The sequence below is a fragment of the Pseudophryne corroboree genome, chromosome 2 (genome assembly GCF_028390025.1).
Source record: "Pseudophryne corroboree isolate aPseCor3 chromosome 2, aPseCor3.hap2, whole genome shotgun sequence".
Classification (NCBI taxonomy): Eukaryota; Metazoa; Chordata; class Amphibia; order Anura; family Myobatrachidae; genus Pseudophryne; species Pseudophryne corroboree.
In genome coordinates, this window is record NC_086445.1 from 881,560,861 (window position 1) to 881,586,227 (window position 25,367).

A 25,367-nucleotide genomic window follows, 5' to 3' on the forward strand; every position below is an offset into this window, starting at 1 on the left:
AAGAAAGGGAATTGTCCTGTTTTAGAATTATTATTATTTTTTATGTGGTGAGAGTGTTTCTGCCGGCCGGCAATAAGTTGAAATGTTTTAAACATTGCTAGAGAAATAATAAATTTTTCTTATAACTTTTTTTCATTTAATATAAATAAAATATCCACATCAAATGTGAACTAGCGCTCTCTTGATTTTCTTTTTTAACCTGCAAACAAGGCTTCACACTCATCACCACCTTGTGTGCTTCAGCCTGCAGTTGAAGACTGACTCCAGGTGTGTCTCATTCCTCCACCTGTGATACAGCTTGCTGCTGCCAGTGCCTCATCACCTGCACTGTGAAGTCAGACTCCTGCCTCTGCTCAGGTTTGCCATTCTACACCTTGCTGCCTAAGTTTCCTGTTTTAAAACCTGCACTGGTTTCCAAACCAGAACCATTTCACAAGCACTTGTTCTTCTGTTTATATATTACCGGATATTATTTTCTCAAGTCATCTGTCATCCATTGCCATAGACTTTCAGTTATCATACTGAGTGATTGACTTTATTCATCTGTTATTATTGTTTCTGCTACCATTCTGTGTTATATCATCTGCCAAATAAAATACCATTGCGCTCATGCGCAGGAACGTTATCCAGCCTCCTCGTTTTCTCCCATCTACCTCCACTGACCCACTAGCGCCCCCTCCGGGGACACAGCCCAAACACAATCTGACATCTATAATTTTATGTAACATGTGATCAATCCAGCTGTATTTGCAAGAATTGTCCAGATGAACGCTCCTAAGGACAAAGCGCTATCCCCTTTGTTACCATATACTAATATATACTATTTGAGTTAACTTTTGTAACAACCAGGGACTTGGAATTAATGTGAAATGCGGTATTATATATGTAAAAATCTTATATGCCACTGACAATATATTTTATTGTAGATATTCCGTTAAAAACTACACGTTCCATGATGCCTTTTATTTAAGTGGATTGGGAAGTTGCGGTACCGGAACGGGGTAATTTCGATCTGGACTATCCTAATTACATCATCCGGATGGCCCGGACTACACCTCCCAGAATCCCGAGGAACGTCATTTCCGCCGTCACTCGCAGCTGAATTTCCGGGGACTGTAGAATTACTCAAGATGAATATAATTAAAACTACATTTCCCAGCAGTCCCGGAAACAGGATGTTTACATTTACCCGCGTGACGTCATTTCCGGATACCGCACGTGTCAAACGACACTGGACACACATAAGAAAACTACACTTCCCAGCAGTCCCGGCGGCCGGTTACTTCCGGCCAGCGCGACCTTCTCAATTAAACAGCAACTTAAGAATTGCAAGTTAAGAAAAGAAATCTCACCATTATAAGAACGTTTACTATACTGAATCTAACATTTTAAAATGTAAATGAAACAGCTTTATGTTTTGGAAAGGTGTAATTCGTATGATCTATAGTAATTACTTGATGTCATTTCCTGTTTGAATCTTATTGGCTACTCCTTCTTTAAATATCTGGCTCCTGCACACTCCACACTATCTTGATAAAGGTCACATGACCGAAACGCGTTGATGATATTGCCACCAGGAGTGTGAGTAGCCAACTTCCATTTTTATCTGCAAAATATATTTTTCTTGGGACTACTTTTATTTTTTATTTTCACTTTTAAATTTTTTTATTGATTCTTTTTGTGTGGATGGTTCTCCATCCTATGGACTTTTACTGTTTGTATCAATAAATTTGTTTTTATGGAAAAAAAACCTATGGATATATGCCTTTTGGATGAATATAAGCTGGAAGGAGGTATACCCCATTGAATACACAGCAAAAGATACCTTGATAGGAGCTGCATTCCACTTCAGAGTGTGAGTTTGGGTACGGAACCTCTTGGGATATTATATACACTAAAGATACCATTATGTGCCTGATCCCTGTCCTATCTCTGTTAGTGTTGTGGTACGCATCCTTTGAGGGACCAATTTTCTACAGAAGGCCCTTTTTATAGATATAACCAGATCTATTTGAGATTAAAAATACATGAAAGATACCTTGATATGTGCATATCTCTCTCTATCTATGTGAGTGAGGTACGCTCTGATTGAATTATCTTTGGTGATATTCTTCCCACATCCCAGAACTTTCTACACAATTTTGTGTTCTTTTCTTTTTCCTTGTTCTACTGAGCCCATCTATAACTGGAAGGGGCGGAGGCGTATGAACAGGAGGAGAATAGTGGACAAAAGAAACAGTTATAGGAGTCACTTTACACCCTATTGTGTGAGTTCTGGTACGCTATACAGAATACCTTAAAGATACCCTGATGTACTTACCACCTGAATTGTCTCTGTGAGTTTTGGGGTACGCATCCCATATGACTCCCGTTTTTTATAAAAAAAAATTTTTTTTTCTTTTACACTGTTTGATTTACACTTTGTAATAGAGTTTCACTCAGAAAGAGAATATAAAGAAGGGCATAATTGGGTCCTTTTTTGGCACAAATTTTATGTTTAGGTACGGTTTTTGATTTGGCTTTGTAGAATCCTTTTTAGTTCTACAAGGACGTTCTACACATTATTGTATTTTCATTTTTTTCACGGTAACACTGAATGTACAAGAATTCTGGGAGGAGAAGAGTCTGAGGGTCTACAATTTCTGAAAGATACCTTTATGAGAGTCATCCTTCTTTGGGCAGTGTGAGTTCGGGTACGCAGTACGCGACACCCTAAAGAAACCTAGATGTGTGTGCAATTTGCACTCTTTATGTGAGTCTGAGGGTACGCTCCCAGTCAGACTGTTCTTCCTTTGAGCACTTCACAGTATTGTCACATTGTAAGGTGAATTGAACACTGGATGAAAGAAAGAAACAAAAGATACCTTTATGAGCACATACTATCTTTATCTTGTGTGAGTCTTGGTACGCTGGAGTTAAGGCTGCAATATAAAGACAATTAATATAGGACTCACTACAAATTAGACAATACTACACATTGGTGGTTGTCATTTTTTATTTGTTTTCACATTTTGGAGTCCACGGAATAGAGATCAAGTCCTTAGAAGATCTGAAAGAAGGATTCATCAGCATCTGAGGAGAAGAAATAGAACAAAGGGACGTGTGTATATATCTATATATGGTTATTGCGCTGAGTGTGCAGTAGGGGCCTAACATTCTTGTATTGTATTCTTTGCTTTAAATGTGGTGACATTTACCTGGGCCTTTTACACCTTAGCTGCATTGCGCCCAGCTAATTATCTCTCCAAAACCTATTTGAATCCATACTCAGCCTCACTCTGCGTACCTCAGCTTCACTTTGTGTCTCGGTCTCAACCTCTGTGTCTCTCAGCCTCATCCTCTGTGTGCATTAGCATCCCCCTCTGTGTCCATCAGCCTCCCACTTTGTGTTCATGAGTCTCCCCTCTGTCTCGCCAGCCTGTATGTGCAGCTCCAGGTCACCTAACCCTGACCTATATCTCCCCAGCCCACACATACCTTCTGTTGCACGATAAGGATGCTGCTTGCTGCTCTGTCCTTGTGGGCAGCCCGGCTCCACATACCTTCTGTTGCACGATAAGGATGCTGCCTGCTGCTCTGTCCTTGTGGGCAGCCCGGCTCCTCTTCAGTGTTCATCATGACATCCATCATAGCAACATCATGACGTCACACAGTTGTATCTGTACAATTTTTTTTATTGTGCCACCATGTGGGCTCTGCTGTCTTTGGCTCCTTTTCTGTCCCTGGAATTTGTCCCATTTTCATGTCAGACATGAAAATGGGTCATACGGTGTCCAGTCGGCACTAAGATGGTAGGTGGCTAATAATTTCTTAATAGTACGCCGTATTGACATACTTTCACAATTGGTTATCTAATATATAAAAATGAAAATCTGTCATTCTGTCCTTCTGTCTTTCTATACAAATCCACAGTTTACAAGCGAAGATCGTGAAATTTCACATACAAGAGTAATAAAACATGGCGGAGGCAACTAAAACAATTTGAAATCCCTAACACCTCTAGGGGGGCAGACAGCAGTACAGAGTATATCAGGAGACAGCATAACTCCGGAATTGCTGGAGCAATGTACTCAAAAATTGGTACACATATGCCTTACAATCTGGCAACAAACACTGTGGGAGGAAGACACCCCTAGCAGGGCCGGTTCTACACCTTGTGGCGCCCAGTACGAAAGTTTCCACTGGCACACCCCCCCCCCGTGGCAAAACAGAGGCGTGGCTTCATAGGGGAGGGTCGTGGCCACAGTTGTGCCCCCAGTAGCTGTGCCCCCAGATTTGTCCCAAGTAGTTGTGCCCCCTAGTTGATTTCCCCCCAGTAGATTTGCCCCCTGTAGCTGTGCCCCCCTGTAGATTTGCCCCCAGTAGCTGTGCCCCCAGTAGTTGTGCCCCCAGCAGCTGTTTCCCCTGTAGCAGTGCCCCCTGTAGTTGTTCCCCTAGTAGTTGTGCCCCCTGTAGCTGTGCCCCCTGTAGCTGTGCCTCTTGTAGCAGTGCCCCTGTAGTAGTGCCCCCAGTAGCTGTGCCCCCAGTGGCTGTGCCCCCAGTAGCTGTGCCCCCAGTAGCTGTGCCCCCTGTAGCAGTGCCCCCAGTATGTGCCCCCTGTAGTTGTGCCCCTTGTAGCTGTGCCCCCTGTATGGGCCCCTAGTAGCTGCTTTGAAACCCTAAAAGAAAAAAAACAATACTTACCAGCCTCGCTCCTGCTTCCGGACAGCTGCTGCCGCTGCTTCTGCTGTCTCCGGGCGCCGGCTCCTCTCTATGGGAGAGACGTCATGACGTCATAGTAGCGCCGCACTGACACTAGGGGTCAAATTTGACCTCTACTCCAGAGTCAGTGACGCCGGCTGCAGCGGGAGCACACGGCGCTCGCTGCAGCCGGGGGCCGGGAGTCGAGGAGCGGGGAAGAAGGGAGGATAATAGTAGCGGATCTTGCCACAGCGGCGCCCTCAGGGTAGCGGCACCCCGGGGCAAAAAGCCTGCTTAGAGGTGAGGCAGCAGCACTGGGTATTTCAGCAGACAGCATAACTCTGGAATGCCTGCAGCAATTTACAACAAACTTGGTAAACATATGACTTACACTCTGGAAACAAACACTATGGGGTCAGACACCCCGAGCACCCCTAGGGGTGGGGCAGCAGCACAGAGTATGTCAGCAGCCATCAAAACTGTGGAACGCCTGGAGCAATTTACACCAAACTTGGTACACATCTGACATAAAATCTTGGAACAAACTCTGTGGGGGTTAGACACCCCTAGCGGTGGGACAGCAGCACAGAGTATTTCAGGAGACAGCAAAACTATGGAAGGCTTGGAGCAATTTACACCAAACTTGGTGCACATCTCACTTACAATCTGTGAACAAACTCTGTGGGGGTTAGACACCCCTAGCACCACTAGGGGTGAAACAGCATAAATTTCCGAATGGCTAGACCAATTTACAAAAAACTGGGTACACATATGATTTACACTCGGGAAAAGCACCCATAGGAGTGGGACAGCAGCACAGAGTATGTCAGCAGACAGCATAACTGTGGAAGGCCTGGAGCAATTTACACCAAACTTGGTACACATCTGACTTACAATCTCGAAAACACCCCTCGCACCCCTAGTGGTGGGACAGTGGCACAGAGTATTTCAGGAGACAGCATAACTCCCGAATGGCTAGACCAATTTACAACAAACTGGGTACACATCTGACTTACACTCGGGAAACAAACAATGTGGGGGTCAGACACCCCTGGCACCCCTAGGGGTGGGGCAGCAGCACAGAGTATTTCAGAACACAGCTTAACTGTGGAAGGCCTGGAGCAATTTACACCAAACTTGGTACACATCTGACTTACAATCTGGGAACAAACTCTGTGGGGGTTAGACACCCCTAGGGGTGGGACAGCAGCACAGAGTATTTCAGGAGACAGCATAACTCCAGAATGCCTAGACCAATTTACAATAAACTTGGTACACACATGACTTACAAGCTGGGAACAAACACTGTGGGGGTAAGACATCCCTAGCACCCCTAGGGTTGAGGCAGCACAGAGTTTTTCAGCAGACAGCATAACTCTGGAATGCCTGGAGCAATTTACACCAAACTTGCTTCACATATTACTTACACTCTGAAAACAAACACTGTGGGGGTAACACACCACTAGCACCCCTAGGGGTGGGCCAGCAGCACAGACTGTATCAGGACATGCATGATATGTCAGTGATGACAGGGCTGCATGTGACAGGGGAAGTGACATGATGTGAGGAGGGGAATGGAGGTAGCACGAACCCACACACTGAGAGTTATATAGTGGAAGTAGCACAGAGTATATCAGGAGATACATAATGTGCTGTGCTATTTTTAAATTAGGGTTTCATTTTATTGATGTGTATAACATTTTACATGCTTTTTTATACTATGTTATTTATACTGTGTGTTTAATAGTTACATACATTTTTGTAAACAAACATTATTGAAATCCCAGGCAACGCCGGGTACTCCAGCTAGTTTTTCATAAATGAAAACAAGCAACATATAGATGTATTGATAATATAGAGAATAGGTAGCATAGCGAATAGTTATGGCTGAAATGAGGGAGGGGAGGTGTGATTACAATAGATAGCACTGATACAATACATAGGGACGGGGTAATCACAACAGAATTACTGATACAGTACATAGGGATTGGGTGATCGCAACAGAATTACTGATAAAGTACATAAGGATATGGGTAACAGCAACAGAAGTACTGATATAGTACATAGGGATACAGTAGGTGAAAACAATAAACAGTACTGATAAAATACATATGTACAGATGAAAGAAATTCCGGGATCCAAAGGAATTTAAGCCCTGGCTCGGGTTTTCCAGCCAGGCTCGGATTACAAAACGAGGCAAGATGTCATTTTCCCAGCGTCCAGAGCCGGCCCTAGGCATAGGCAAACTAGGCAAATGCCTAGGACATTTGGCATGCCTAGGGGCACCAGCAGCTTCTGATGATTAAAATGATATGTGGCATGCCTATATTCTGTGTGTGACTGTGGCTTTATCTACATATGAAATGCTACGTTACAGTGTATTCCTGGAAATCACTGTAATGTAGCATTTGATATGCAGATACAGCCACAGTCGCACACAGAATATAGGCATCATATTAATCAGCAGAAGCTGCTTGTGCATCCTAGCCACATAGTAATGCAAATAATTCGCATTTTCGTCAAAAAAGGTACCTGACGTTAACAGAGCTGCCAGCTGACTCATGCCAGGCATGTCCTGCAGCATGGCATATTGAGGCAAGATGTATGAGGACACATCTGTATCCAAGCAGAGGCAGAGGTTACAGTGTTAGCGGCCATGTGAGTGCTGTGTGCTGTATGGTTGGTTGTGCAGTAGTGTTCGTCATATGTGTAAGGGGCATTACTTGTGTCATGTGTATAAATGCTTTAATAATGTGCGGCATATGTGTAAGGGACACTTTGTGTGTAAATATGTGTATAAGTGCATTAATATTTAGCGGCATATGTGAAAGGGACATTATGTGTGTCATTATGTGTATAAGTACATTAATAATGTGCGGCATATGTCTAAGGGACATTACGTGTATAAGAGCATTAATAAAGATTGGCATAATGTCTAAGGCATATTATGGTTATAAGGACATTAATAATGTGTGTTATACTGTATGTGTAAGGGGCATTGCTGTGTGGTATTATGTGTATAAATTCATTACTAATGTGTGACATTATGTCTATAAGGTGCTCTATTGTGTGGCATAACGTACAGAAAGTGCACTACTGTGTGGTCTAATGTGAATAAAGAGCAATATGGTGTGGTGTAATGTGAATAAGGAGCAATGCAGTGTAATGTAATGTGAATAAGGGGCTCTACTGTGAGGAGTAATGTATATAAGGTAAAGTGGTACTACTGTGTGATGTTACATGAATAAGGGACACTATTGCATGATAAAATGTGAATAAAGTTTCACTACTGTGTGACATAATTTGAATTAGGGGTACTATTTTGTGGCCAAGCACCTTCCCAGCATGAACACGCCCCTTTTTGAGCTGTGCGACGAATGTGCGCACTGTTCCTATTTAATATATAGGGGGTAGGAGCACCAAAACGAGGACTGCTATGGGTGAGGGATGATGGTACTGGGAAAGAGGTGCAGGGTCAGAGGTGAATCTAGTGGCAGTACTAGGGGGCACCAGCCAAAATCTTGCCTAGGGCATCATATTGGTTAGGGCCGGCTCTGCCATGGTCGGATCCCACGTGTTTTAGATTTGATATACTGTAAGTCCCTCCTGCGGTGATTTGGGCACTATTTAACACAGAATTCCGGACAGAGAGCACATACTCAGACAGCCAGGGCATTATTGCAATATTTATTATTAGGACCTTTACTGGTGCACTGCAGACAGCACAGAGTTCCTCTTAAGGGCAGGATTTTTTTATTTTCATTTTTTTACTGCCATTATTTGGTTAACCCTTCATAGGTGCACAACCATCCACACTAGTACTGTAACTGGCCGAAGTGCAGCCCAGAGCTCCTAATAGAGTGGCAGCATTAACCCTTGGTGCACACAGGCGGGGTTTTTTTTTTTAGTCACTGCTTGCATTGTTGCCCAGAGCTCCTACTACAGGGCAGAATTAACCCTTCTCTGGTGCATACTGGTGCTGCAATTTCCCACTATGCAGCCTAACATTGGGGGTCATTCCGAGTTGGTCGCTCGCTAGCAGTCTTTCGCTGCAGTGCAAACGTTAAACCGCCGCCCCCTGGGAGTGTATATTAGCTTTGCAATAGTGCAATCGCTTCCATCGCAGAATGGCTACAAAAAAAATTGTGCAGTTTTAGAGTAGCTCCAGACCTACTCAGCGCTTGCGATCACTTCAGACCATTCAGTTCCGGATTTGGGACTCTTTTCACTGCTTCATGAATAGACCCCACTGTTCCTTGTTGCTATTATAGTTGCCTTGTGGCCTGAGGGGTAGATGTATTATAGCCACACGGATCATGCCAGTATAGTGCTTCCTACTTCCCCTCTTTACCAAGGTGAAGCAGGAGGCAGTAGCAATGAGATGTAACTATGAACATCTCAGATGCTGGAGTGGGGGAGTAAAAAACTCCCCTCCAGCGATCCCTGCCAGAGACCACAGTGTATCAGCTTAGGGCTTAATGCCAGGTTATTGTGACAGTGAAAAAGGGGTATTACACTACCTGGGTGTAGTATGGTATGCCGGCGGCCGGGCTCCCGGCGACCAGTATACCGGCACCGGGAGCCCGACCGCCGGCATACCGACAGCATGGCGAGCGCAAAGGAGCCCCTTGCAGGCTCGCTGCGCTCGCTACACTGCGGGCACGGTGGCGCGCTACGCGCACCATGCTATTTATTCTCCCTCCAGGGGGTTCGTGGACCCCCACGAGGGAGAATATCTGTCGGTATGCCGGGTGTCGGGATTCCGGTGCCGGTATACTGTGCGCTGGGATCCCGACATTCGGCATACTGAAGACAACCCCACTACCTAGGTTGCCAGGTAAAAAGTCTAGATGGAAATGCAAAATGTGAATTTTAAGTGTAGTTGTCCAGTAGTTAATTCACAATGGATACATAGTTGGCCTGTTTTCTGCTCCCTATGAATCCACACAACCTTGAAGGAGGACCAAGCAACAGACTCAATTTCCCTCAATTTAGCGTTAAATAGTATTAAGCAGTTTCCTTATTTGGGGGCCAACAGATATGCCTTCTTTTAGCTTGGTTTCACTTAACTTTGGAAACTTTGAATCTGAAAGACTGCCCTTCTTTACCCAGAGCTTTCACAAAATTCTTTATTAGGCCCAACTTAGGGGTCTATTCATGAAGCAGTGAAAAGTGTGGAGAAGTGAGCCAGTGGAGAAGGTGCCATTGTCAACCAATCAGCATTCATAATTTGCATACTATAAAATAATACAAAGCAGCTGATTGGTTGCCATGGATAACTTCTCCACTGGCTCACTTCTCCACGCTTTTCACTGCTTCATAAATAGACCCCTAAATGTGAAACAAAGCGGAGGCCTCTACTTTGTGATGTAGTAGGACAGGAGCCAGCAAGCAAAATGGCATCCAGCGTCTAAAATGAGGGTTCTGCACCAGGACCAGCCCATGGAGGAGAATGAGGAAGTTGATGAGGGGGATTCTGATAAAATAGAGCATGAGTAGTCTGTACAGGATACATACCCCATATCACAGACAGAAGGGAGTCTTGTCGAGTACAAAAAAAAGGTTGTTGTGAATCCCTAGCAAATGGCGCAGAAAAAAAGCAGCCCGTAGGCCGGTTCACCACACCTGAACCTCACCAAAAAGTTCAAATACCACAATTTTTGAATACAAATGTGTGGGACACCAGAATAACAGGCGCTTAAGAGATTTAAATATCGAAATATACTTAGTGAAACGTCCCTGGAATGTGCGGGAAAGGTAGAGCTTCCAATTATCATGTCGAAGGGCGTATTTTCCTTCTCTGAAGCAATTCTTTCTCCTCAACTCGATATTCACATGAAAAAGATGGTGTATATATATACATGTGTAATAATGTTTCAATAATGAATAAGTCTCTTTAAATGTCAGAGATGTATAACACGGGAAAGGCTATATTTATCTGTCAGTGAGGCGTACCCCAACTCACTTTCCAAACGAAAGAAGAAAGCCTATCAAGGTATCTTTATCTTGTCCACCTCGGTGTTTTGGAAAACACAATTATAAATAGTGAACCCCTTTTACCAAGGAAATGAGCGTACCTCACTCACACAAAAATGGGGTGATTGACACACATAAAGGTATCTTTCATTCCTTGTGTAATAGATGTAAGGCGTACCCTACTCACGGAAATAAAGATTGTATTCAAGCACATCTGGGTTTCTTTCGATGATCAGACGTGTTAGTGATTAACACTAATTGCCCTCATGTGTGGATGGTTCCCAAAATCAAAAACAGAGTATGGTTCACGATATATCCACATGCAAAAAGTTTGTATTTTATTAAAAAGATGCCCCATACATTAGGGGTAAAAACAACAAACAACAATAAAATGGTGTATACAGTCCAAAGGATATTATAGCAGCATGAACAATGTGTCCAAAAAACATACCAGAAAAAAACATTTTTTAAGTCCAAAGTTTGAATGAAAAATATAATATAAAGCAATTCATACCTAAATGGTATAATAGAAGGTCCACACTCTCAGCTGGTCAACATGTTTCGGCCTGTCATAGGCCTTTATCAAGACATACTGAGAGAGTGGAGAGACCAGACTTTTATATGTGGAGTAACCAATCAGAAGTGTCTTTAGTTCTGACATCATCATTAAAGGACATTTTGTCAAAATGACAGAAAACCATTGTAAAATACAGAACAAAGTATATAACCAAGATTTATATGGATTAACAAAGTTGTTAAAAGTAAAACAAGCTTAAAATGAACTGATTACAAGCTTTTCTCAGAGGAATCTCCATGGCAACCACATGTATGATGTTTCAATTGGTGCCATAATTACTTCCTGGTGGCTCCCAAATAAACAGTTTGAAGACAAAGCCCCACTGACTGCTGCAGGGCTGGCGAATATATTGCCCGCCCGCCGTGATCGTCAAAGCCAGGAAGTCTCGGCCGCTGTATAATGAGATACGCGTCGTCACTATGACGACGCGATCTCTGAACACGGAAGTGACGTACTCACAGACGTCTGCCGCGTCGTTGTCATGGCGACGCACTGTGTGGGTTAAGTATAGGCTGATAGGAGGAAAAAATACAGATGCCGGTGTGACGCGTCGTTGTCATGGCGACGCGCTATGTTTATTTGGTATAGACTGGTAAGAAAAAATATACAAATGCCGGTGTGGCATGGTTAAAATAGTGCTGACTAGTGCATATGATTAATTCACTTTTCAGCCAGATAAATTGATAATATTGCCGTAGAATTAAATTCTAATGGCCCAGATCACTGATATTTCATTAGTGATGAGGCACCCACGGCCATATTTAAAGTGGGCAAACTGTGCCCCTAAGCAGTTTAGTGTAAAAATAGATTTCTGAAATGATCTACAGAGATATTACTAATATTTGTCCGCATAGATGTATTTTGCAGGGGAAAAAATGCATTTAAATACCTATATATATATATATATATATATATATATATATATATATATATATATATATATACATAAGTGTCATGTTGGTTTGCCATGGATTTTCCTTACCACAGTATATAATGCACAGAAAACAACATATCCTTCTGGGAAATAATGTGGAATGATCATCTTCTTCTTCAATTGGTTTAAAAGAGAATCTTGGTCTATAAAGCTAAGTGGAAAATGACAGTCAATTTCTTTAAATAAATATGCAGGTATACATGATCACAAAAACCATTTAAGTTCAAAGTCATTATTAAGGCCACCTGGGGCCAGTGTGTTACAGTTATATATCAAACTCATTTCTGCCTTTGCTAGATGTTTTGCACTGTCATTATGTCTTATATTCCCCTTTATCGCTTTTATTCCATGAAAAGACACCAGCCCCGTGATGGAGCAATTATGTACCTGTTTGAAGTGAGCAGAAAGGGCATGTGTTTCTAGTAGAGATGAGCGCCTGAAATTTTTCGGGTTTTGTGTTTTGGTTTTGGGTTCGGTTCCGCGGCCGTGTTTTGGGTTCGAACGCGTTTTGGCAAAACCTCACCGAATTATTTTTGTCGGATTCGGGTGTGTTTTGGATTCGGGTGTTTTTTTCCAAAAACACTAAAAAACAGCTTAAATCATAGAATTTGGGGGTCATTTTGATCCCAAAGTATTATTAACCTCAAAAACCATAATTTACACTCATTTTCAGTCTATTCTGAATACCTCACACCTCACAATATTATTTTTAGTCCTAAAATTTGCACCGAGGTCGCTGTGTGAGTAAGATAAACGACCCTAGTGGCCGACACAAACACCGGGCCCATCTAGGAGTGGCACTGCAGTGTCACGCAGGATGTCCCTTCCAAAAAACCCTCCCCAAACAGCACATGACGCAAAGAAAAAAAGAGGCGCAATGAGGTAGCTGTGTGAGTAAGATTAGCGACCCTAGTGGCCGACACAAACACCGGGCCCATCTAGGAGTGGCACTGCAGTGTCACGTAGGATGTCCCTTCCAAAAAACCCTCCCCAAACAGCACATGACGCAAAGAAAAAAAGAGGCGCAATGAGGTAGCTGTGTGAGTAAGATTAGCGACCGTAGTGGCCGACACAAACACCGGGCCCATTTAGGAGTGGCACTGCAGTGTCACGTAGGATGTCCCTTCCAAAAAACCCTCCCCAAACAGCACATGACGCAAAGAAAAAGAGATAGTATACTCGTAACTAGTATGTATGTATAAAGAAAGAAAAAAAAACCACGGTTAGGTGGTATATACAATTATGGACGGGCTGCCGAGTGCCGACACAGAGGTAGCCACAGCCGTGAACTACCGCACTGTACTGTGTCTGCTGCTAATATATAGACTGGTTGATAAAGAGATAGTATACTCGTAACTAGTATGTATGTATAAAGAAAGAAAAAAAAACCACGGTTAGGTGGTATATACAATTATGGACGGGCTGCCGAGTGCCGACACAGAGGTAGCCACAGCCGTGAACTACCGCACTGTACTGTGTCTGCTGCTAATATATAGACTGGTTGATAAAGAGATAGTATACTCGTAACTAGTATGTATGTATAAAGAAAGAAAAAAAAACCACGGTTAGGTGGTATATACAATTATGGACGGGCTGCGGAGTGCCGACACAGAGGTAGCCACAGCCGTGAACTACCGCACTGTACTGTGTCTGCTGCTAATATATAGACTGGTTGATAAAGAGATAGTATACTCGTAACTAGTATGTATGTATAAAGAAAGAAAAAAAAACCACGGTTAGGTCACTGGTATATACAATTATGGATGGGCTGCGGAGTGCCGACACAGAGGTAGCCACAGCCGTGAACTACCGCACTGTACTGTGTCTGCTGCTAATATATAGACTGGTTGATAATGAGATAGTATACTCGTAACTAGTATGTATGTATAAAGAAAGAAAAAAAAACCACGGTTAGGTGGTATATACAATTATGGACGGGCTGCCGAGTGCCGACACAGAGGTAGCCACAGCCGTGAACTACCGCACTGTACTGTGTCTGCTGCTAATATATAGACTGGTTGATAAAGAGATAGTATACTCGTAACTAGTATGTATGTATAAAGAAAGAAAAAAAAACCACGGTTAGGTCACTGGTATATACAATTATGGACGGGCTGCCGAGTGCCGACACAGAGGTAGCCACAGCCGTGAACTACCGCACTGTACTGTGTCTGCTGCTAATATATAGACTGGTTGATAAAGAGATAGTATACTCGTAACTAGTATGTATGTATAAAGAAAGAAAAAAAAACCACGGTTAGGTCACTGGTATATACAATTATGGACGGGCTGCCGAGTGCCGACACAGAGGTAGCCACAGCCGTGAACTACCGCACTGTACTGTGTCTGCTGCTAATATATAGACTGGTTGATAAAGAGATAGTATACTCGTAACTAGTATGTATGTATAAAGAAAGAAAAAAAAACCACGGTTAGGTCACTGGTATATACAATTATGGACGGGCTGCCGAGTGCCGACACAGAGGTAGCCACAGCCGTGAACTACCGCACTGTACTGTGTCTGCTGCTAATATATAGACTGGTTGATAAAGAGATAGTATACTCGTAACTAGTATGTATGTATAAAGAAAGAAAAAAAAACCACGGTTAGGTCACTGGTATATACAATTATGGACGGGCTGCCGAGTGCCGACACAGAGGTAGCCACAGCCGTGAACTACCGCACTGTACTGTGTCTGCTGCTAATATAGACTGGTTGATAAAGAGATAGTATACTACTAATATTATATACTGGTGGTCAGGTCACTGGTCACTAGTCACACTGGCAGTGGCACTCCTGCAGCAAAAGTGTGCACTGTTTAATTTTAATATAATATTATGTACTCCTGGCTCCTGCTATAACCTATAACTGGCACTGCAGTAGTGCTCCCCAGTCTCCCCCACAATTATAAGCTGTGTGAGCTGAGCAGTCAGACAGATATATAATATATATAGATGATGCAGCACACTGGCCTGAGCCTGAGCAGTGCACACAGATATGGTATGTATGTGACTGAGTCACTGTGTGCTGTGTATCGCTTTTTTCAGGCAGAGAACGGATTATAAATAAAAGTGGTGGTCACTGGTCACTATCAGCAAAACTCTGCACTGTACACTACTGAGTACTCCTAATGCTCCCCAAAATTAGTAAATCAAGTGTCTAAACGGAGAGGACGCCAGCCACGTCCTCTCCCTATCAATCTCAATGCACGTGTGAAAATGGCGGCGACGCGCGGCTCCTTATATAGAATCCGAGTCTCGCGATAGAATCCGAGCCTCGCGAGAATCCGACAGCGTCATGATGACGTTCGGGCGCGCTCGGGTTAACCGAGCAAGGCGGGAAGATCCGAGTCGCTCGGACTCGTGAAAAAAAACATGAAGTTCTGGCGGGTTCGGATTCAGAGAAACCGAACCCGCTCATCTCTACTTTCTAGCCCTTTTTTTATATTGCGCAGGTGCTCACTTATTCGGACCTTTAAAGGCCTTGATGTCCTGCCGATGGGTTCACTACGGGTGGCCGGCGGTCGGGCTCCCGGCGACCAGCATCCCGGCGCCGGGAGCCCGACCGCCGGCTTACCGACAGCTTGGCGAGTGCAAATGAGCCCCTTGCGGGCTCGCTGCGCTCGCCACGCTACGGGCACGGTGGCGCGCTACGCGCGCCACACTATTTTATTCTCCCTCTATGGGGGTCGTGGACCCCCACGAGGGAAAATAAGTGTCGGTAAGCCGGCGGTCGGGCTCCCGGCGCCGGTATACTGAGCGCCGGGAGCCCGACCGCCGGCAAACAGAAGACCACCCCCTGCCGATATATACCTTATCACAAGTGCATTTAAGCATATATATTACATTCTTTATATTGCACGTTATGAATTCTTTAATTTTAACTGTGTATCCATTTATAGTTATTTCCTCTATTTTGTTCCCATTTACATTTTTTATATTTTTGCAACCCATGCAGGATCCACAACGATAAAACCCAACCGATGAAATAGTGGATAAAGCAGGTGTTGGGGGCAATGCACTGGATACCAACTTTGATTTTAAGTTGGGTGCCCTGCGATAGATTAACTTGGGTTTATTGGATAACAATGGTCCTAATATATTATCCTTCTTTAATAAAGACCAATGTTTATTAAAGATTTTTTCCACAGCCTTATGTTCTTTGGTGAAATTGGTGACAAAGGATAGATTAAAATCATTGTTTTTTTCCAATAATGGTTTTTTGACAAATAACTCTTTACGTTCTATGCTTTTAGTTGTTTCAATAGTGTGATCTATCTTCTGTTTGTTATAACCACATGCTTTAAATTTAGTTCCCATTTTTTCAGCCTGGTCAGAAAACACTGTATCACTCGTGCAGATCCTCCTCAGTCTTTTAAATTGACCGTTGGGGATGGAGTTTATCCAAGTGTCGTGATGACAACTTTCAGTTGATAGATATGCTCCAGAATCTGTTGGTTTTACGTAGATTTTGGAACATATTTTTCCATCTTCCACATAGACCGTCACATCGAGGAAATTGATGCTTTGTTCTTGAATGTCAAAAGTTAATACAATATTTTTGTCATTGGAATTCAAACCTGAGCAAAAAAGGGTGAGGCTCTCTCTGTCTCCTCCCCAGATGAAAAATATATCATCTATATATCTCGCATAGGACACCAGGCCCGCCCCGAGCCCGCCACCTGCCCATACCGCATCCTCCTCCCATGCGCCCATGAACAGGTTAGCGTAACTCGGGGCGAACCTGGTGCCCATCGCGGTGCCCATTTTCTGTAGATAGAATTCATCCTTGAACAGGAAGAAATTATTCACCAGGATGAACTCTATACCCTCAAGTAGAAAATTCTGGAGATTGGCAGACAGGGGGGATGATTCTAAAGCCCCCCGAGTGGCCTCTAGCCCATCTTTATGATTTATGATGGTATAAAGGGCACTCACGTCGGCTGTAACCAGGAGATAATTATTCTCCCATTTGATGGTCTCTAATAACTGTAAGAAGCTGGTAGTATCTTTGAGATGTGATCTATTTAATGCAACCAACGGCTGCAGGAAATGGTCTATATAGTTGGATAAGTTTGCAGTAATAGAATCCACCCCTGATATAATAGGTCTTCCGGGGGGCGTTTCTAAATTTTTATGCATTTTGGGTAGAATGTATATTACAGGAACCACTGGATCACTGTTAATGATGAATTTGGCTTCCTTATCTGTAATTGTTCCTTTAGTTACAGCCTTTTCTACCATTTGTGTCATTTTCTGTTGTACCTGTTTAGACGGGTCTCCCCGTAATCTTTTGTAAGTTTTGGTATCTTCCAATTGTCTCAAAATTTCAGCCTCATATGTTTTAATATCCATCAATACGATCCCCCCCCCCCCCCCCCTTATCGGCTGGTTTAATTATCAGCTCCTTGTTTTCTTTTAGTTCTTTTAGTGCCCTTTTTTCTTTATTTGTCAAATTAGCATTTCTTTTGTCTATTTTGATGTTATAATATCCTCCAAGACTAAGGAACTGAATGTTTCAATGAAAGTTCCTTTTACGTGTTGGGGAAAAAAAGATGGATTTGGGGCGAAAGGGGGTAGGTGTTTCAACCTCCATTTCTTCCTGTGTAGGCCCCTTTTGATTCACAAAGAATTTTTTTAAGGTTAACTTACGTACAAATTTTTGCACGTCTACATACGTCTCAAAGGGGTTAAGATGGTTTGTTGGGGCGTATTTAAGACCTTTCTGAAGAAGAGTGGTTTCTTCCATAGAAAGTATATGTTTACTTAAATTAAATATTTTAACCTTTGAGGGATTCTCATCACTCATTTCCTCAGGCTTGGAATTATTTGTCCTTGCTCGTTGTCTCCTTTTGTTTTTGCTATTTCTAGTCTTTTTTTGTATGATTTTCCTTTTTTTGCCCCCCCTTTTACCTCTAGGGTGCATATTTATCCATAAGGGATTCTTTTTCTGTTTCTCCCTAAAAAAGGGGATTGATAATCCTCATTCCGATCACTATCCGTATATTGATCATCTCTTAATGGGGCATATCGATTCTGAGTGAAGGTTAATTGGTCCCGTTTTTTATTTTGGTATGTTCTCTCACTTCTATTTATTCTCTTAGGGAAAGGAATTCTCCATTCAGGGATATCTGGTGTATTCCACTTCTCTTCTCTATAGTGGGAATTCCTTCTATACCTGTTATTTTTAGAGGATATATTGGAAGATCTTGGTGGCATATAGGTTCGACGTTCTCTATTTTCATTGTGGATCTCATTTCTAATTTTATTTCCTTTGGGATTTATATAGGATTTATGGGACTCTATATCTAGGGCATGGTCATGACTACTACCTTGATGTTCATTTTTTGATTTAGTTAGATCATTTTTATCCCTTTGATATTTTTTGACCTTTTTCTGTATTATCAATTTCTCAGCCTTTTTTAAACGACTTTCTATATTATTTTCTAATTCCCTGTAATCTTCTAGATTAGAGTATGGTTGTATCAATGATTTCAATACTTGAATTTCATCGTCCAGGCATTTTAACTCTCGTTTGCGTTCCTGGACAATTAAATTCATAAGAGATCGTGAACAATTTTTTAGGATTTCTTCCCATTGTTCTTTAAAATTTCCCCCTACGGTTGAGAAGGTGGATTGTTTATTAATCTGTAGACCCCTCGGTATTAAATCCTGTGACAGATATTTCTCCATAGTCACCACTTCCCACCATATTTTGCTTTCCTTTGAAAGCATATTTTCTATTTTACTCATGGTGCTCTCTAGATCCTCATCCATTAATTCTATAGGGTCCTGACCATTGTCAAAAACTTTTTCAAGATATTTAATCCTCTGTTCTCTACAGGAGAACATGATGAAATTGTATCTAAACTATGCTGCCTTTGCCTGTAATTCACACAGGTGATATGAACTAAAGCACAAAAAAAAGGTTGTTGTGAATCCCTAGCAAATGGCGCAGAAAAAAAGCAGCCCGTAGGCCGGTTCACCACACCTGAACCTCACCAAAAAGTTCAAATACCACAATTTTTGAATACAAATGTGTGGGACACCAGAATAACAGGCGCTTAAGAGATTTAAATATCTTAAATAACACTATTGAAACAACTAAAAGCATAGAACGTAAAGAGTTATTTGTCAAAAAAAACATTATTGGAAAAAAACAATGATTTTAATCTATCCTTTGTCACCAATTTCACCAAAGAACATAAGGCTGTGGAAAAAATCTTTAATAAACATTGGTCTTTATTAAAGAAGGATAATATATTAGGACCATTGTTACCCAATAAACCCAAGTTAATCTATCGCAGGGCACCCAACTTAAAATCAAAGTTGGTATCCAGTGCATTGCCCCCAACACCTGCTTTATCCACTATTTCATCGGTTGGGTTTTATCGTTGTGGATTCTGCATGGGTTGCAAAAATATAAAAAATGTAAATGGGAACAAAATAGAGGAAATAACTATAAATGGATACACAGTTAAAATTAAAGAATTCATAACGTGCAATATAAAGAATGTAATATATATGCTTAAATGCACTTGTGATAAGGTATATATCGGCAGGACATCAAGGCCTTTAAAGGTCCGAATAAGTGAGCACCTGCGCAATATAAAAAAAGGGCTAGAAACACATGCCCTTTCTGCTCACTTCAAACAGGTACATAATTGCTCCATCACGGGGCTGGTGTCTTTTCATGGAATAAAAGCGATAAGACATAATGACAGTGCAAAACATCTAGCAAAGGCAGAAATGAGTTTGATATATAACTGTAACACACTGGCCCAAGGTGGCCTTAATAATGACTTTGAACTTAAATGGTTTTTGTGATCATGTATACCTGCATATTTATTTAAAGAAATTGACTGTCATTTTCCACTTAGCTTTATAGACCAAGATTCTCTTTTAAACCAATTGAAGAAGAAGATGATCATTCCACATTATTTCCCAGAAGGATATGTTGTTTTCTGTGCATTATATACTGTGGTAAGGAAAATCCATGGCAAACCAACATGACACTTATATATATATATATATATATATATATATATATATAGGTATTTAAATGCATTTTTTCCCCTGCAAAATACATCTATGCGGACAAATTTTAGTAATATCTCTGTAGATCATTTCAGAAATCTATTTTTACACTAAACTGCTTAGGGGCACAGTTTGCCCACTTTAAATATGGCCGTGGGTGCCTCATCACTAATTAAATATCAGTGATCTGGGCCATTAGAATTTAATTCTACGGCAATATTATCAATTTATCTGGCTGAAAAGTGAATTAATCATATGCACTAGTCAGCACTATTTTAACCATGCCACACCGGCATTTGTATATTTTTTCTTACCAGTCTATACCAAATAAACATAGCGCGTCGCCATGACAACGACGCGTCACACCGGCATCTGTATTTTTTCCTCCTATCAGCCTATACTTAACCCACACAGCGCGTCGCCATGACAACGACGCGGCAGACGTCTGTGAGTACGTCACTTCCGTGTTCAGAGATCGCGTCGTCATGGTGACGACGCGTATCTCATTATACAGCGGCCGAGACTTCCTGGCTTTGACGATCACGGCGGGCGGGCAATATATTCGCCAGCCCTGCAGCAGTCAGTGGGGCTTTGTCTTCAAACTGTTTATTTGGGAGCCACCAGGAAGTAATTATGGCACCAATTGAAACATCATACATGTGGTTGCCATGGAGATTCCTCTGAGAAAAGCTTGTAATCAGTTCATTTTAAGCTTGTTTTACTTTTAACAACTTTGTTAATCCATATAAATCTTGGTTATATACTTTGTTCTGTATTTTACAATGGTTTTCTGTCATTTTGACAAAATGTCCTTTAATGATGATGTCAGAACTAAAGACACTTCTGATTGGTTACTCCACATATAAAAGTCTGGTCTCTCCACTCTCTCAGTATGTCTTGATAAAGGCCTATGACAGGCCGAAACATGTTGACCAGCTGAGAGTGTGGACCTTCTATTATACCATTTAGGTATGAATTGCTTTATATTATATTTTTCATTCAAACTTTGGACTTAAAAAATATTTTTTTCTGGTATGTTTTTTGGACACATTGTTCATGCTGCTATAATATCCTTTGGACTGTATACACCATTTTATTGTTGTTTGTTGTTTTTACCCCTAATGTATGGGGCATCTTTTTAATAAAATACAAACTTTTTGCATGTGGATATATCGTGAACCATACTCTGTTTTTGATTTTGGGAACCATCCACACATGAGGGCAATTAGTGTTAATCACTAACACGTCTGATCATCGAAAGAAACCCAGATGTGCTTGAATACAATCTTTATTTCCGTGAGTAGGGTACGCCTTACATCTATTACACAAGGAATGAAAGATACCTTTATGTGTGTCAATCACCCCATTTTTGTGTGAGTGAGGTACGCTCATTTCCATGGTAAAAGGGGTTCACTATTTATAATTGTGTTTTCCAAAACACCGAGGTGGACAAGATAAAGATACCTTGATAGGCTTTCTTCTTTCGTTTGGAAAGTGAGTTGGGGTACGCCTCACTGACAGATAAATATAGCCTTTCCCGTGTTATACATCTCTGACATTTAAAGAGACTTATTCATTATTGAAACATTATTACACATGTATATATATATACCATCTTTTTCATGTGAATATCGAGTTGAGGAGAAAGAATTGCTTCAGAGAAGGAAAATACGCCCTTCGACACGATAATTGGAAGCTCTACCTTTCCCGCACATTCCAGGGACGTTTCACTAAGTATATTTCGATATTTAAATCTCTTAAGCGCCTGTTATTCTGGTGTCCCACACATTTGTATTCAAAAGTCTTGTCGAGTGCTTACTGTGATACAGTACTTTAATGTTAAAATTAAAAAAATATCTCAAACACCATACATGATATCAAATTTTGGATGGTATATTTGGATTCTACACACAAAATTACATGAAAATTGATATATATCATGTCAGATGCAAAATTGCTGTTGAGTAATGTAATTGGGACCTGCGTCTTTAATCAATGCTATCAGCTTATTTCTTATCATTGGAATTGACGTATGTGTCTAGTACAATGTTCCTAATCCTAGACTAGATAAATAGCGAGCTTGAATTCTGTTATGTTGTGCAACATTGTGGTGAGACCCTCTGTACATAGCTGCATCAAGGACTACTGTACTGTTGTGACTTTTGCTGACTGAAAGGAAAGAGTAAAACCTTTGAAACTCAGCTCCCGTTATTGGACACTCCAGTTACTTGCCTATACTACAAGCAAAACAAAAAATAACTTGTTGATAAACCATATCTGGCATCTGAATTAATATGATTGAAATAAGACAAATTTTTATACTGTGTTTATGTAGATTTCTAGTTATTAGTATTTCTGCATTAAGTGAAGTATTACACTTGTACAATATGTATAGATGGAGTTAGGCAAACAATACCTACTACGTACAGTATATGTTCAGAACTCAGAACAGTTTTAGCTCACATCCACTTAGCAATTATATTTTTTTTCATGAAATAAAGTACTTACTGTTGTGGACACTACCAAAGGCAGTGGCAGGAAGAAGAGTGGGGCCAGAAAGATGATAAAATAATTTCTGTTTGCCCACATCCATTTCCAGGTGGTTACCATACTGTCAGAAAATAGTGGAGAAAAGACAAATCTATGTAAGGGCATCTATACAAGTACTGAGAAACTCTTAGGTAATTGTGGGTGTTTATCATTTTCTTCCCAGTACACCTGCCAGGAAGGAAGGAGGTGACATAAGGAAGCCAAAATCATTATCCCAGTTATCCACGTGTCTCTCAGCCATAAAACAGCCCCCATTGCTCCAAGATCGCGTCAGTATTCTAATTTCACATTATTATTAAAATAATTCTAATGTCACATTATTTATTAGTAAAGTTACTCTAAACCTAGATACAGAAAGTGGTGTCTTTATTTTGTATAAACATTAAAACACAATTATAAGTGCACTTTTAAAGTTACTTGTTAATGAGAAAATGCATTTCTCTCACAAGATTAGATATAGCAGTAATTTAACTATCTGCAAGTTGTCCTAAAGATAACAGCTGATTGCAGCCTATAGAATTGTGCATTCTGGTAAATACTGTATAATCAGCAAATATAATCATAAACCAGCCACAATTACTCCCAGTTAGCGTCAGTATTCTAAATTTACATTATTTATTAAAGTTATTCTAAACCTACTGTAGAAACATAAAACAGCATCTTTATTTTGTATGTGCATTAAAAAGCACAATCCTAAGTGCACTCTTAAATTACTTGGTAGTGAGAAAATATATTTTTTCACTCACAAGATTAGATATTGTACTATCTGCAAGTTGTCCTACAGATAACTAATCGCAGCCTAAAGAATTGTGCACTCTGGTAAATATAAATAGTGAGGTTCACTGTCAACAAAGTTGTTAATGAAAATATTGTGATTCAAATTATATCATTATCAGTACTGTAGGTCAGTAAGCTATATAGTACTATAATAGCATATACAGTAAATAGGTATGGGTTCTTCAAAAACATAAAAAAGATTTATGGTAAAAGCTTACCTTTGTTAAATCTCTTTCTGCGAGGTACATTGGATTCCACAGGGAATAACATCGGAGTGTAGAGTAGGATCTTGATCCGAGGCACCAACAGGCTAAAGCTTTGACTGTCCCATTATGCCTTGCACCGCCTCCTCTATAACCCCGCCTCTGTGCACAGGAGCTCAGTTTCATTAACCAGTCCAATGCAGTAGCAGGTAGAAAAGAGACGATAACAGTTAGTAGCCACACAGAACCACATTCTCACGACAGGAGAAGGTACCAGCGGCTAATGCCATATGAACCCAAAGAAGCTAAGTGCGTCAGGGTGGGCGACCTGTGGAATCCAGTGTACCTCGCAGAAAGAGATTTAACAAAGGTAAGTTCTTACCATAAATCTCCTTTTCTGCAGTGAGGTACACTGTATTCCACAGGGAATAACATCGGGGATGTCCTAAAGCAGTTCCTCATGGGAGGGAATGTACTGTAGCGGGCACAAGAACCCGGCGTCCAAAGGAAGCATCCTGATAGGCGGAAGTATCGAAGGCATAGAACCTTATGAACGTGTTCACTGAGGACCACGTCGCCGCCTTGCACAATTGTTCATGGGTCGCCCCACAGTGGGCCGCCCAAGAAGGTCCAACAGACTGAGTACAATGGGCTGTAATGGTATCAGGAGCTGGAAGGCCAGCCTGTACATAAGCATGTGCAATCACCATTCTAATCCATCTGGCCAAGGTCTGCTTATTAGCAGGCCGGCCATGTTTGTGAAAACCAAAAAGAACAGACAGAGAGTCAGATTTCCGAACTGACTCTGTTCTTTTCACCTAAATACGGAGAGCCCGTACTACATCCAAAGACTTCTCCCTATGATGACAAACCTGGAGAGGTAAATGCCAGAACCACAATTCCTTGGTTAAGGTGGAAAGAAGACACCACCTTAGGCAAATAACCAGGGTGGGTCCTAAGAACCGCCCGGTCATGGGGAAAAATCAGGTAAGGTGACCGACAGGATAAGGCACCTACATCTGAAACCCGTCTAGCAGAGGCAATAGCCATCAAAAATAAGACCTTAAGAGTAAGCCATTTAAGGTCCACCGACACTAAAAGTTCAAAATGAGCCTCTTGTAAGGCGTCCAGAACAACCGACAAATCCCAAGGAGCCACAGGAGGAACGTAGGGAGGTTGAATTTGCAGAACACACTGAGTGAAGGTATGAACATTAGGCAAAGTCGCAATCTTTCTCTGAAACCAAATTGACAAGTCTGAAATATGAACCTTGAGAGAGGCCAGACGCAAGCCTAAGTCCAGGTCCTGTTGTAGAAAGGCCAACAGATTGGCAGTACTGAATTTGAATACGTCAACATTCTTAACAGCACACCATGTGAAATAAGGATTCCAGACCATATAATAAATCCGAGCCAAAGCCGGTTTATGGGCCTTCAACATAATTTGAATGATCACCTCAGAAAAACCTTTGGTCCTTAAGATGGAAGCTTCAAGAGCCACGCTGTCAAAGCCAGTTGGGCCAAATCCTGGTAGACACAGGGGCCCTGAACGAGGAGGTCTGGGTGTTGTGGAAGTAGAAGAGGATGCTCCATCGAGAGACCCTGTAGGTCTGAGAACCAATGCCATCTGGACC

The 25,367-nt window shown here is 41.6% G+C and overlaps 1 protein-coding gene across 1 annotated transcript in view; it reads right to left on the reverse strand.

The window, feature by feature from the left end:
- The window catches only part of LOC135051349 (solute carrier family 13 member 2-like), a 257,947-nt gene extending 235,133 nt beyond the window's left edge, over nt 1–22,814 (reverse strand). Inside the window, exon 1 of the mRNA XM_063957395.1 lies at nt 22,713–22,814. Within this exon, the coding sequence (XP_063813465.1) occupies nt 22,713–22,814 (102 nt within the window). The remainder of the gene's footprint in view (nt 1–22,712) is intronic.
- Between the last annotated feature and the right edge of the window lie 2,553 nt (nt 22,815–25,367).